Source organism: Capsella rubella, unplaced genomic scaffold (genome assembly GCF_000375325.1).
Source record: "Capsella rubella cultivar Monte Gargano unplaced genomic scaffold, Caprub1_0 scaffold_5, whole genome shotgun sequence".
Classification (NCBI taxonomy): Eukaryota; Viridiplantae; Streptophyta; class Magnoliopsida; order Brassicales; family Brassicaceae; genus Capsella; species Capsella rubella.
Window position 1 is genome coordinate 2,539,851 of NW_006238919.1, and position 12,540 is coordinate 2,552,390.

Here is a 12,540-nt window from a genome sequence, read left to right on the forward strand (position 1 = left end):
TGGTATCCTCCTCCGTATACACCACCACGACGTACTCCTCCACTGTCACATCCTTTACTTCATCTTCATCTCCTGCGAGAAAAGAGAGAATTTGTTACAAACAAATGCACGAGGTTTGACGAAAATAATACTTACCAAGTTCCAAATCTTCTTTGCTGATATCAACCAACTTCTTTTCTTTGTAGATTTGTAAATTCTGAATTGCAACCTCATCAACCAAGTATAGAACCTACCATTCGAAAAGCCAGCAGTAAGAAAACAAATCAAACAAGAATCATGTGCCAAGCAAAACCTAAGCTTGAAGCATATACCTCGATGTCTTTTTGGATTAGTTTTTCCAAGAAAGGGGCGGACTTGGCACTCTTTAAGCTATCGGTTGCAAGGTAGTAGATCACCTTTTGGTTCTCTCCCATGTTCTCGATATATTCACCCAAGCTTGTCAAAGGTTTTCCTAATGAGACCCTTTCTCATGATTCTTACCTGAATATTATCAAGAAAATAGTTTAGATAGGAGGTGAGATTCTTATATAATCAACATTTGTATTACTACTAACTGTTGACCACTTACAATCCTGCTTTCTTGGAGAAATTTCATTGGAAACGTTAAGAGGAAGATCATCTTGGGAACTGCGTATAGATTACGAAACATGGTCAGACAAAAATGTAACCAGGGGAAATCCATAGAGAGTTCTACAAAAGAAAGAACTAATATATACACAACACTCACAGGTTCTCCATCAAAATCGTCAGAGATAAACACACGCTTCACGTAAAGTCGAATGTTCTTTGTCTTAGGGTTTTTCACATCCTCGTTGTTACAAAATGCTCCTGAACTCAAACCTCACCCTTTGATATTCAAGACAATATAACAAGTAAGCACAAGTCGGAGAATTTATAAATTGACATGTATGTAAAAAGTGTATAAGGATTAAGGACCTCTGTTGTGAAGTGCGTGTGAGGAAGCGGATCCAAGATCTCACTGAAAGCTTTTTTGTAGAACTTATTGTACTCTTCTTTTTCTACTTCCTATTCAAAGAGACAAACTAATCAGCAAATATTTAGAACGAAGACAAAACACACTTTAAAAACCATAAAAGTTTTACCCCTTCTCCTTCCTTCACTGGTTCTTCCTCTTCAAAGTGTCAAAACACATAAGCAACGTGAATACACTGTTATAGTTAAAAAAAAAGCTGACATCCTCACCTCTATAGTCCTTGATTTCTCCTGCCATGTATAGATGGAAAACCCAGCAAACTGAGAGTAATTCTTAACAAGATTCTTGATCCTCGTAGTCTCCTCAAATTCATACTTGTCATCGTCCTGCACCCGGGAATAAACAGTCAACTAAACTATATAGATCAAATGTAAGAATACTTGAATAGAGAATGTTTTCAGGGTCTGTTTCTTCTTTGATCACATATGAGCTACTATCAGCTACCGATTCCCAAACATATTGCTTGTCAGATTTAGGGCTTTGATGGACACAACAATCTGAAAAGTAGAAACAACTATCAGCCCACTCCTCAGAACAGTTACACTAACCAAAAGACACTAACAACAAAAGTTTAAAGTCTTCACCTTTTCAGCAACTAAGAAAAGCAGAGTAAAACCCACAACAGTCTACAAATGAAATAGTGTACCATTAGTGAAACAACACCTATGCATTAAAAATAATTACGAGATCAAATAAATGACAACTTACAAGTGGAGTTCGCTTGTTTTAACTCCAAGGTGAGACTTCTGCCACTGCTTATAGATTTTAGAAATGATAAGGTTTAATAACAAACAACATTGTAAATGGCAGATAGATTAGCTAATTTGTGGTGGATCATACTATAATGTACTCAAACATTCATTTCAAACTATAAAATAGAAGAGAATAAAAGGTTCATAGTTCTTTTACCTTTTAGTGTCATATGAAGAGACGTTATCCGACAAGATACTCACACTGCAAATATGGATCATGTCAGCTCTTTGTTCCTTTCTAAAGACTAAAAATTTAAGTATCATCTTGGGATATTTTGTTCAGACCTCTTTTGAACTCTTTGACTTCCAACAATATCCATACCAGCGAGGCAGTAACATAGCCTTTGTTTCTCAAGTTTTGACTTCACCTTAGTGGACACATGACCAGAAAGATATACAAGAATTAAAGTAAGATTTAGCTGTCACTTACAGAGCATTAGAACCATGGAGTTTGTTTCATCTTCTTTAGATGATTAACGAGGAAAATCAACTGAGTGCTTCAGCGTTGAGGAACAAAATTGATAGAGAATACAAATTCTTCACTAAAGCACAAATTGATAGAGAACATCTTAACTATCTATATCTACAATATCTAACTATGACACTTTTCTGACTTTATATTAATTCTAAGCCTAGTTAAGACAGTTATACCTTATCTGATTTGGTATAGAAACTATGACATCAAATCAACCTGTTGCATATTTTGGGGAAAACACGTACTCAAACCTTGTGCCAGAGATATGCGGTAGTCCCGAGTCTGGTTGCGAGTAGACAAGACTCAATGTCGCAAACCCTGAAAACTTAAAACCAACAAACAAAATATGTAGAGAGAAGAATGGTCATAGAACCTGATCTTTGGTCTTTCAAGTAAATTTCTGAGAGGCTGGTATAAATGGATAAAAGTTGTTCTTGTTCCACATACACAAAAAGAAATGGTCTATGTGGTAGAAAGAGTAATGAGGACGCAGAAATTTTCTTGACAGATCACGCTCAAGAGTCTCCATTCTGTAAAGTATTATCACTATCAAAGCAAAATACATAATTCTTATGGAACATTAGACTGAGACAGTTAGTGAGCAAATAAGCACGCAAGTTAAGGATGGTAATGAAACAATGGATGACGAAATAAAAGAAGGAAGCGAATAAGTAAATAATGGAGGCAGAAAAGAAGGTAGCAAGTAGCAGTTATGAAAATGTACAATCAAGGAAGCAAAGAAGCAAAGAAACAAGGAAGAAGACAATAAATCATAGAAACAGAGAAGCAAGGAAACAAGGAAACAAGGAAGTAGACAAATGAAACAAAGAAACAGAGAAGCAAGGAAACAGGGAAGGAGACAATGAAACAAAGAAACAGAGAAGCAAGGAAACAGGGAGGAAGACAATGAATCAAGAACCAGAGAAACAGAGAAGCAGGGAGACAATGAATCAAAGAAACAGAGAAGCAAGGAAACAAGGAAGAAGACAATGAAACAAAGAAGCAATTACGAATGTGTATGTATGCATGTTTGAATGCATGTGAACAAGTAAATATGCAAAGAATCAAAGAAGAATATAAGAAAACAAGTAACAACAACACGCAAGGAACTAAGGAATGGTGACAATCAAAAATTGGGGAAACCTCTGTGTATCCTCCTCCTCCGTATACACCACAACCACTGTCACATCCTTTTTGTACATCAAGCACTTTCATCTTCCCGATAACATCATCCAAAGTAATTCAATAGATCAACATAACATGCACAAACTTATTATGAGTAGCTTGATACCAAAATCAATCAGAACATGTATAAATAGACTTAAAGAGAAATTAATATACCGTTCACGATTCATGTTTTGGGTTCAGACTCGTTGAATTGTGATCTGATCTTTGAAAAACCCAACAAAGCACAGAAAGAATCACAAAGAAAGACCCCTAAGGTTCAAATTCAGAATAAGAAAGATCAAAGATGATGTACCTAACTTACGAACAAGTTAGGGTTCATAATCAGATATAGTAACAAAAGAAGATCAAAGATGATGTACGTAACTTACGAACAAGTTAGGGTTCAATCCCTTCACGATTCCTCCGCCGTGCGTCTCCCTCCGCCGTCCGTCTCCGTCAATCTATCTTCGACTCCATCCTCCTCCGTCTGTCCCTGTGTCGTCGGTTGATCATCATCGATAATCAGATATAGTAACAAAATTAGAGAGTCACAGAATAGGAAGATCGAAGATGATGTACGTTACGAACAAGATAGGGTTCAATCCCTTCACGATTCCTCCGCCGTGCGTCTCCCTCCGCCGTCCGTCTCCGTCTCCGTTCAATCCCTTCATGACCGTTGTGTTGCGTCTCAACGCATAGAAGAGAATTTTTGCTCTGAGTCGGTGATTTATTTCTGGGTTTGGGTTTCGAATTTAAAATCACGTTTCACGCACCACGGTTTATGACCGTTTTGAAGAGTGATGACGTGTCGTTAATTTAAAGTAAACCACAATCTACAATTAAACCAAACCAAATCAAATTCATAACCGATACTTTCTTTTTTAATTCTTACAGTTTTAATCCAACGGCTGTACAAACAAGAGTTCTCAACATCTTCTATGTTGTTCCATATGATTTTTTTTCTTTTATAAAATTCACTTTCAAAAAAAGTATATAAGCTGTAAACTTTGTGTGCACGTTATATTTATTGATAGTATAAGAAGCTCTTTTTTTTTTTAATCAATTTTATCTAATTTAGTAAAAGTTATACGTATAATTTTTTTTTTTTTTGAAACAGGCTTAATTATATGAAAAAAACTTACGGACCTCATAAGGTTTTTACAAGACGTATATGATGTCGGTACTCTAAAAGGTATCGTGTTTCTTTCAATCATAAGTTTTGTGGGCATGAAAGGTGTAATCTGAGTCATGTTATTCGGATTTTCTGATTTTGCAAGAAATACATATAATTATTTAGATATTTGCAAGAAAGAGATTGTAAGATGATCTAAGAAATATGGAAATAAATATTGTTGTTGGAACTTGGAAATCCAAAAGATTTAAATTTAAGGGGGAAAACAATGTGTAATCTAGTTTAAGTTGTAAATATTCAACTATGATATATATCATTTTGTCTTTTTAATCAAATACATGTTAAAGCTATCGTTATCCAATTTTAATTTATCCAATCATATGCTTTATATAAATCGATCGGTTTCTCGCCACCTTCTCTCTTTAAATAGATACCATCTTCTCTGGCTCCCCAATACCATGTGCCTCCATAATCAGACCAATATAATTGCTTAAATGCTGTAAAATTCTGATAGTGTTTATAGTTAGGTCCTTGTTTCAATGTACACATGTAACGAGACGTACCCCAAAGGTTAGCCAGAAAACGAATTTTAGAATATTGTCCAATTGGTATGATAGTCGGGCCAATTACGTTATCTTTGGAATAACACTTCATCCATAAGCGTTTCTGGAATTTAAGTTCATTCGTGATTCTGACTTCGGCTCTACCTGATACGTAGCCAAGCATGTAAATGCTAAAAACAAATAGAAACACTAAAAGGCTTTTCATTTTTCTTTTTATTTGAAGTTGTTTTGTTTTGTTAACTTGGTGTATTCATGGTACTATATATACTTTTTTGTGATAATCCAGGTATCCCAACGCTTGACGATAGGGCAAGGGTCCACGTGTTAGCTATCGGATACCCGACAGAGCAGGGGTCCACAATAGGCATGGGCGTTTGGATGTCCATTCGGGTTCGGTTCGGTTTGTTCGGTTTTTCGGTTTTTCGGGTGTACACCTCGAGCCTCCATTCAGATATTTTATATGTTCGGATCGTGTTTGGTTCGGATTACTTCGGGTTCGGTTCGGTTATTATGCATTCAAAGTAACCATTATCATTAAAAAGAAAAAACCAAACTATGTCCTAAAATTCATAATACATAATTCATAAAATCCTACATTCAACAAAAAAAAAAAAACACAAATCCATGAAACAAATAAAAGAGAGATTCAACTTCAAGTTAGCCTCGAACCTAATAATTAGAAGAAGAACAAAAAAACGCAAATTGTGCTGCAAATAAAAGGGATTACTTGAGATCTCAGAAGGAGAAGAAGAAAAACTTTGAAGATTTAGTGAAAAAGTGATTACTGCAACCGCCCAAGTCTCTCAACCGTTTGTATAACTTATAGTCTAGTACAGTAGGTAATGTATCTTATGTACATATAATATATGTGTATATATACATTCGGGTATGTTCGGGTTTTCGGATATAACCGAAACCGAACCCGAACTACCAAGACACTAGCCCCCTATCGGATATTTGTCAGTAACGGGTTCGGATCGGGTTTGGGTTTTTCGGTTCGGGTTCGGGTTTGGTTTTTGGATTTCGGATTTTTGCCCAGGCCTAGTCCACAAGATGCCCTTCAACATTAGTTTATAACAAGTTAACAACTATATATGATAACAAAATTATGTATACATAATATTAATAATATTATGTATACATAAATCTAATGAAGAAAAAGGATAAAATCAAGAAGCATTTAATTTGTGGAAACTCAATTGTAACCATCACATTAAACTAGTATATTTAATATTATTTTTGATAAATATATAAGTTTATATGTTTTTATTACTATAGGCAGTCAGAATTTCTTATAGATAATCTCTTTAAGGGTTAAAATATCAAAAAAATTGAAATTTATGTCCTTATAATCAAACATAATCTCTAACTTATATCATACTATCTATGTAACCAAAAAAAATTAACTGAAATATATACTAAAAATATGATATTTAGAAATTTTATATTTGGTTACAAAAATCTTGTTAGTTTTTTTTTTCACATTCATTCATTTTTAACCAGTTAATCTTCAACTATGATTATATACAATATTATATATACATATTAAATTATATATTATATATACAATATTATATATACAATATTATATACAATATTATATATATATATATATATATTAAATTTTAATATTAAAACAGAATGAACTACAATGTTTTGCCACCCTACTACTCTTATTTGGGAAGACATTTTGAAAAATGACTTCCCAAAATGTAGAATATTACATTATTTCCCATTAGCATTAAGAACAAGAAAAATCTCATTAGTTTAAACAATTGGATTCGGGAAGCAAATCATTAGGAGAATCAATTTGTGAATATTACTCAATTCTGTTGGACATCAAGATCAAACAACCAGCGGATTTGCTTGCAAAATCTTTTGAAAAGGTGTATTCTAATTTCTTATATCATCATATGTTCCTTGTTTACTTATTTATTACTTGCATTTTCATCACGTTCAAACTCTTTAATTAACAATAACCAGAAGTTCAAAAAAAAAAAAAAAAAACAGAGAAGCAAGGAGACAATGAATCAAAGAAACAGAGAAGCAAGGAGACAATGAAACAAAGAAACAGAGTAGCAAGGAAACAAGGAAGAAGACAATGAATCAAGAACCAGAGAAGCAAGGAGACAATGAATCAAAGAAACAGAGTAGCAAGGAAACAAGGAAGAAGACAATGAATCAAAGAAACAGAGTAGCAAGGAAACAAGGAAGAAGACAATGAATCAAGAACCAGAGAAGCAAGGAGACAATGAAACAAAGAAACAGAGTAGCAGAAACGAGGAAGAAGGCAATGAATCAAGAACCAGAGAAGCAAGGAGACAATGAAACAAAGAAACAGAGTAGCAAGGAAACAAGGAAGAAGACAATGAAACAAAGAAGCAATTATGAATGTGTATGTAAGCATGTTTGAATGCAAGTGAACAAGTAAATATGCAAAGAATCAAAGAAGAATATAAGAAAACAAGTAACAACAACACGCAAGGAACTAAGGCATGGTGACAAACAAAAATTGAGGAAACCTCTGTGGTATCCTCCTCCGTATACACCACCACGACGTACTCCTCCACTGTCACATCCTTTACTTCATCTTCATCTCCTGCGAGAAAAGAGAGAATTTGTTACAAACAAATGCACGAGGTTTGACGAAAATAATACTTACCAAGTTCCAAATCTTCTTTGCTGATATCAACCAACTTCTTTTCTTTGTAGATTTGTAAATTCTGAATTGCAACCTCATCAACCAAGTATGGAACCTACCATTCGAAAAGCCAGCAGTAAGAAAACAAATCAAACCAGAATCATGTGCCAAGACAATATCTTTTCAAGATGAAAACCTAAGCTTGAAGCATATACCTCGATGTCTTTTTGGACTTGGCCCTCTTTAAGCTATCGGTTGCAAGGTAGTAGATCACCTTTTGGTTCTCTCCCATGTTCTCGATGTATTCACCCAAGCTTGTCAAAGGTTTTCCTAATGAGCCTCTTTCTCATGATTCTCACCTGAATATTATCAAGAAAATAGTTTAGATAGGAAGTGAGATTCTTATATAATCAACATTTGTATTACTACTAACTGTTGACCACTTACAATCCTGCTTTCTTGGAGAAATTTCATTGGAAACGTTAAGAGGAAGATCATCTGAGTCCACCACACCCTTCACAAAGTTCAAGTATCTTGGGAACTGCGTATAGTTTACGAAACATGGTCAGACAAAAATGTAACCAGGGGAAATCCATAGAGAGTTCTACAAAAGAAAGAACTAATATATACACAAGACTCACAGGTTCTCCATCAAAATCGTCAGAGATAAACACACGCTTAACGTAAAGTCGAATGTTCTTTGTCTTAGGGTTTTTCACATCCTCGTTACAAAATGCTCCTGAACTCAACCTCACCCTTTGATATTCAAGACAATATAACTAGTAAGCACAAGTCGGAGAATTTATAAATTGACATATATGTGACCTCTGTAAGGACCTCTGTTGTGAAGTGCGTGTGAGCAAGTGGATCCAAGAACTCACTGAATTTTTTTTTTGTAGAACTCATTGTACTCTTCTTTTGCCACTTCCTTTGAATTACGCATCTATTCGAAGACACAAACTAATCAACAAACATTTTTGAACAAAGACAAAACACACTTTAAAGCTATTAGGCTTACCCATAGCGGTTTTGTCTCGTTGGCTAGTTCCCAATCCCAGTACTTCTCAGTTTTAATTGTCTTCTTTTTTCTTTGGCTCACCCTAGACACGAACAAGTAACAAGATATCAACTTAGCAAACAAAAGTCTAAGACAGTACTTGATTTTGGACAGCTTATACAGACAATTAAATACCATCGAAGTTTAACCTATTCTCCTTCCTTCACTGGATCTTCCTCTTCAACCTACACCGAGTAACAAAGTTTCAAAACACATAAGCAACGTGAATACACTGTTATAGTTAAAAACAAATCTGACATCTTCACCTCTATAGTCCTTTATTTCTCCTGTCATGTATACATGGGAAACCCAACAAACTGAGAGTAATTCTTAACAAGATTCTTGATTCTCGTAGACTCCCCAAATTCATACTTGTCCTCGTCCTGCACCCGGGAATAAACAGTCAACTAAACTATAAGCGATCTCAATATTCGATACATCAAATGAGAGAATACTTGAATAGAGAAAAGTACCCTCAGAACCAACTTGGGTTCCACGGCTTAGAATGTTTTCAGGGTCTGTTTCTTCTCTGATCACATATGACCTACTTGGATTCCCAAACACAAACATATTGCTTGTCAGATTGAGGGCTTTTGGTGGACACAACAATCTGAAAAGTAGAAACAACTATAAGCCCACTCCTCATAACAGTTACACTAACCAAAAGACACTAAAAAACAAAAGTTTAAAGTCTTCACCTTTTCAGCTACTAAAAAAGCAGAGTAAAATCCACCTTGCTCTGTTGCAATAGACCTGAAATAAGGAGCAAGAAAAGAGAAAATACTTACCTTGAGTGATTCTTCCAACTGAGCAAGATCTTCTTTGTAGAACCTCTCCTATTGAGGTATCTTTGTCAGTTGTCACCTCTTTTTCCCCTACATGTTATTCTACAGGGGGAAGTGAGTAAATGTTGCCATCTTATTAACAGTGGTTTCATAAGGAGTTTGTTGGCTTACTTAGTTGCTCATATCGTATATAGAGCTTCTCCTTGTCCTCCTCAAATTTGGAAATAGTGTCTACCAAGCAGAACCACATGTTCATTATTACTTTTGGGTAACATCCCACTTAGCTAATGAATGAAAACTTTGTGGCACCGTACATTACTGAACTTGAGGGGGAGAGAGGAAAATCGAAAGAATACCTTTTACTTCATGAATTTGTGATGAAGCTCCTCAAACTTGGATAAATTTATCCTACAAGATACTCATACTGCAAATATGGATCATGTAAGCTCTTTGTTCCTTTCTAAAGACTAAAAATTTAAGTATCATCTTGGGATATTTTGTTCAGACCTCTTTTGAACTCTTTGACTTCCAACAATATCCATACCAGCGAGGCAGTAACATAGCCTTTGTTTCTCAAGTTTTGACTTCACCTCAGTAGACACATGGCCAGAAAGATATACAAGAATTAAAGTAAGATCAACATGTCACTTACAGAGCATTAGAACCATGGAGTTTGTTTCAAATTCTTGGGCAGAAAACTGAATCTGCAGATCAATAGCATGAATATTCTTTAGATGATTTCCTGAAACAGTTGGTGACAAAATTCAAACTACTAAATAACAAAATTAGGGAGGAAAATAAACTGAGTGCTTCAGAGTTGAGGAACAAAATACAGAACATCTTACCTTTCTATATCTATAAAATCTAACTAGCTTCATATCTAGGAAACATTTGTCTGACTTTATATTAATTCTAAGCCTAGTTAAGACAGTTATACCTTATTTGATTTGGTATAGAAACTATGACAACGAATCAAACCTTGTGCCAGAGATATGTGGTAGTCCCGAGTCTGGTTGCGAGTAGACTAGACTCAATGTCGAAAACCCTGAAAACTAAAACCAACAAATAAAATATTTAGAGAGAAGAATGATCATAGAGCCTGAGATCTTTGGTCTTTCAAGTAAGTTTCTGAGAGGCTGGTATAAATGGATAAAAGTTTTTCTTGTTCCACATACACAAAAAGATATGGAGTAATGAGGACGCGGAAAAATTTTCTTGACAGATCACGCTCACGAGTCTCCATTCTGTAGAGTATCAGCACTATCAAAGCAAAATACATAATTCTATATATGGAACATTAGACTGAGACAGTTAGTGAGCAAATAAGCACGCAAGTTAAGGATGACGAAATAAAAGAAGGAAGCAAATAAGTAAATAATGGAGGGAGAAGAGAAGGTAGCAAGTAGCAGTTATGAAAGTGTACAATCAAGGAAGCAAATCAGCAGAGAAACAAGGAAGAAGACAATAAATCATAAAAACAGAGAAGCAAGGAAACTAGGAAACAAGGAAGAAGACAATGAATCAAAGAAACAGAGAAGCAAGGAAACAAGGAAGGAGATAACGAATCAAAGAAACAGAGAAGCAAGGAGACAATGGAACAAAGAAACCGAGAAGCAAGGAGACAATGAAACAAAGAAACGGAGAAGCAAGGAGGCAAGGAAGAAGACAATGAATCAAGAACCAGAGAAGCAAGGAGACAATGAAACAAAGAAACTGAGAAGCAAGGAAACAAGAAAGAAGACAATGAAACAAAGAAGCAATTATGAATGTGTATGTATGCATGTTTGAATGCATGTGAACAAGTAATATGCAAAGAATCAAATAATAATATAAGAAAACAAGTAACAACAACACGCAAGGAAGGCGTGGTGACAAACAAAAATTGGGGAAACCTCTGTGGTATCCTCCTCCGTATACACCACCACGACGTACTCCTCCACTGTCGCTTCCTTTTTGACCATCAAGCACTTCTTTCTATCACGTTCATCTTCCCGATAACATCATCTAAAGTAATTCAAGATATCAACATAACATGCACAAACTTATTATCCATCAAATATGTACCCAACTAAAATCCAACCAAAATTTTAAAACTACAACACCTTACTCCCAATTAATTCAATAAATAAAAATAAACCTCTAAACTAAGTTAATCCTCCTTATTGTTTTTTGACACAATCTTATTACTCTAGTTTTTTATGAATTTTTTCACCTTTTCTTCCATCTAAACGTTTGTTTTTTTGATGAAATTTTGTTTTCAATATTTTTTGGTTTACTAAGGAAATTATTTTTGACCTTTCCATATTAGCTAATATCCTGCCTCTGTATTAACCTTTGCTTTTGCTAATATACTAACCTTTCCATATTAGCTGACCACCCGATTTGCCTGAGACAAACACACAAGAAGAAGAGCTCAAACGATTTAGGACTTTAGCAACTTTTTCACCTGAGTTGCTGTTTTATCCAGTCACAGAGAAGGTTAAACTCTTCTTTAGCTTCCCTTTCCTTTACTTCATATATCTTCATCTCCTGCGAGAAAAGACAGAATTTGTTACAAACAAAATGCACGAGGTTTGACGAAAATAATACTTACTAAGTTCCAAATCTTCTTTACTGATATCAACCAACTTCTTTTCTTTGTAGGTTTGTAAATTCTGAATTGCAACCTCATCAACCAAGTATAGAACCTACCATTCGAACTCACCCTTTGATATTCAAGACAATATAACTAGTAAGCACAAGTCGGAGAATTTATAAATTGACATGTATGTAAATAATGTCTAAGGATAAGGACCACTGTTGTGAAGTAAGTGGATCCAAGAACTCACTGGAAGCTTTTTTGTAGAACTCATTGTACTCTTCTTTTTCCACTTCCAATTCAAAGACACAAACTAATCAGCAAACATATTAAACGAAGACAAAACACACTTTAAAGCTATTAGGCTTACCCATAGCGGTTTTGTCTCGTTGGCTA

General features: G+C 34.9%; 2 protein-coding genes and 2 long non-coding RNA genes across 4 annotated transcripts; all 4 read right to left on the reverse strand.

The window, feature by feature from the left end:
• Nucleotides 1-11: 11 nt before the first annotated feature.
• Nucleotides 12-4,124, reverse strand: LOC111830407. The gene is made up of 14 exons (XR_002833779.1): nucleotides 3,973-4,124; nucleotides 3,365-3,881; nucleotides 2,032-2,539; nucleotides 1,904-1,948; nucleotides 1,703-1,746; nucleotides 1,579-1,620; nucleotides 1,418-1,491; nucleotides 1,204-1,320; nucleotides 1,104-1,132; nucleotides 937-1,026; nucleotides 728-846; nucleotides 569-627; nucleotides 312-480; nucleotides 12-229 (listed from the first exon to the last, which is right to left on the reverse strand). It is a non-coding gene; the product is annotated as an uncharacterized LOC111830407 (long non-coding RNA).
• Nucleotides 4,125-4,772: 648 nt separating this feature from the next.
• On the reverse strand, nucleotides 4,773-6,125 carry LOC17884787 (S-protein homolog 31). Its single transcript, XM_023782122.1, has one exon. The coding sequence runs from the start codon at nucleotides 5,286-5,288 to the stop codon at nucleotides 4,884-4,886; it is 405 nt and encodes a 134-aa protein (XP_023637890.1). The 5' UTR covers nucleotides 5,289-6,125; the 3' UTR covers nucleotides 4,773-4,883.
• A 1,327-nt stretch (nucleotides 6,126-7,452) lies between these two features.
• On the reverse strand, nucleotides 7,453-12,528 carry LOC111830405 (heat shock protein 90-5, chloroplastic-like). Its single transcript, XM_023782123.1, has 6 exons — nucleotides 12,515-12,528; nucleotides 8,606-8,667; nucleotides 8,366-8,480; nucleotides 8,172-8,265; nucleotides 7,940-8,083; nucleotides 7,453-7,839 (listed from the first exon to the last, which is right to left on the reverse strand). The coding sequence occupies exons 2-5, from the start codon at nucleotides 8,665-8,667 to the stop codon at nucleotides 8,055-8,057; spliced, it is 300 nt and encodes a 99-aa protein (XP_023637891.1). The 5' UTR covers nucleotides 12,515-12,528; the 3' UTR covers nucleotides 7,453-7,839; nucleotides 7,940-8,054.
• LOC111830410 lies at nucleotides 11,304-12,255 on the reverse strand. Its single transcript, XR_002833782.1, has 3 exons — nucleotides 12,181-12,255; nucleotides 11,923-12,095; nucleotides 11,304-11,570 (listed from the first exon to the last, which is right to left on the reverse strand). It is a non-coding gene; the product is annotated as an uncharacterized LOC111830410 (long non-coding RNA).
• Nucleotides 12,529-12,540: the final 12 nt, after the last annotated feature.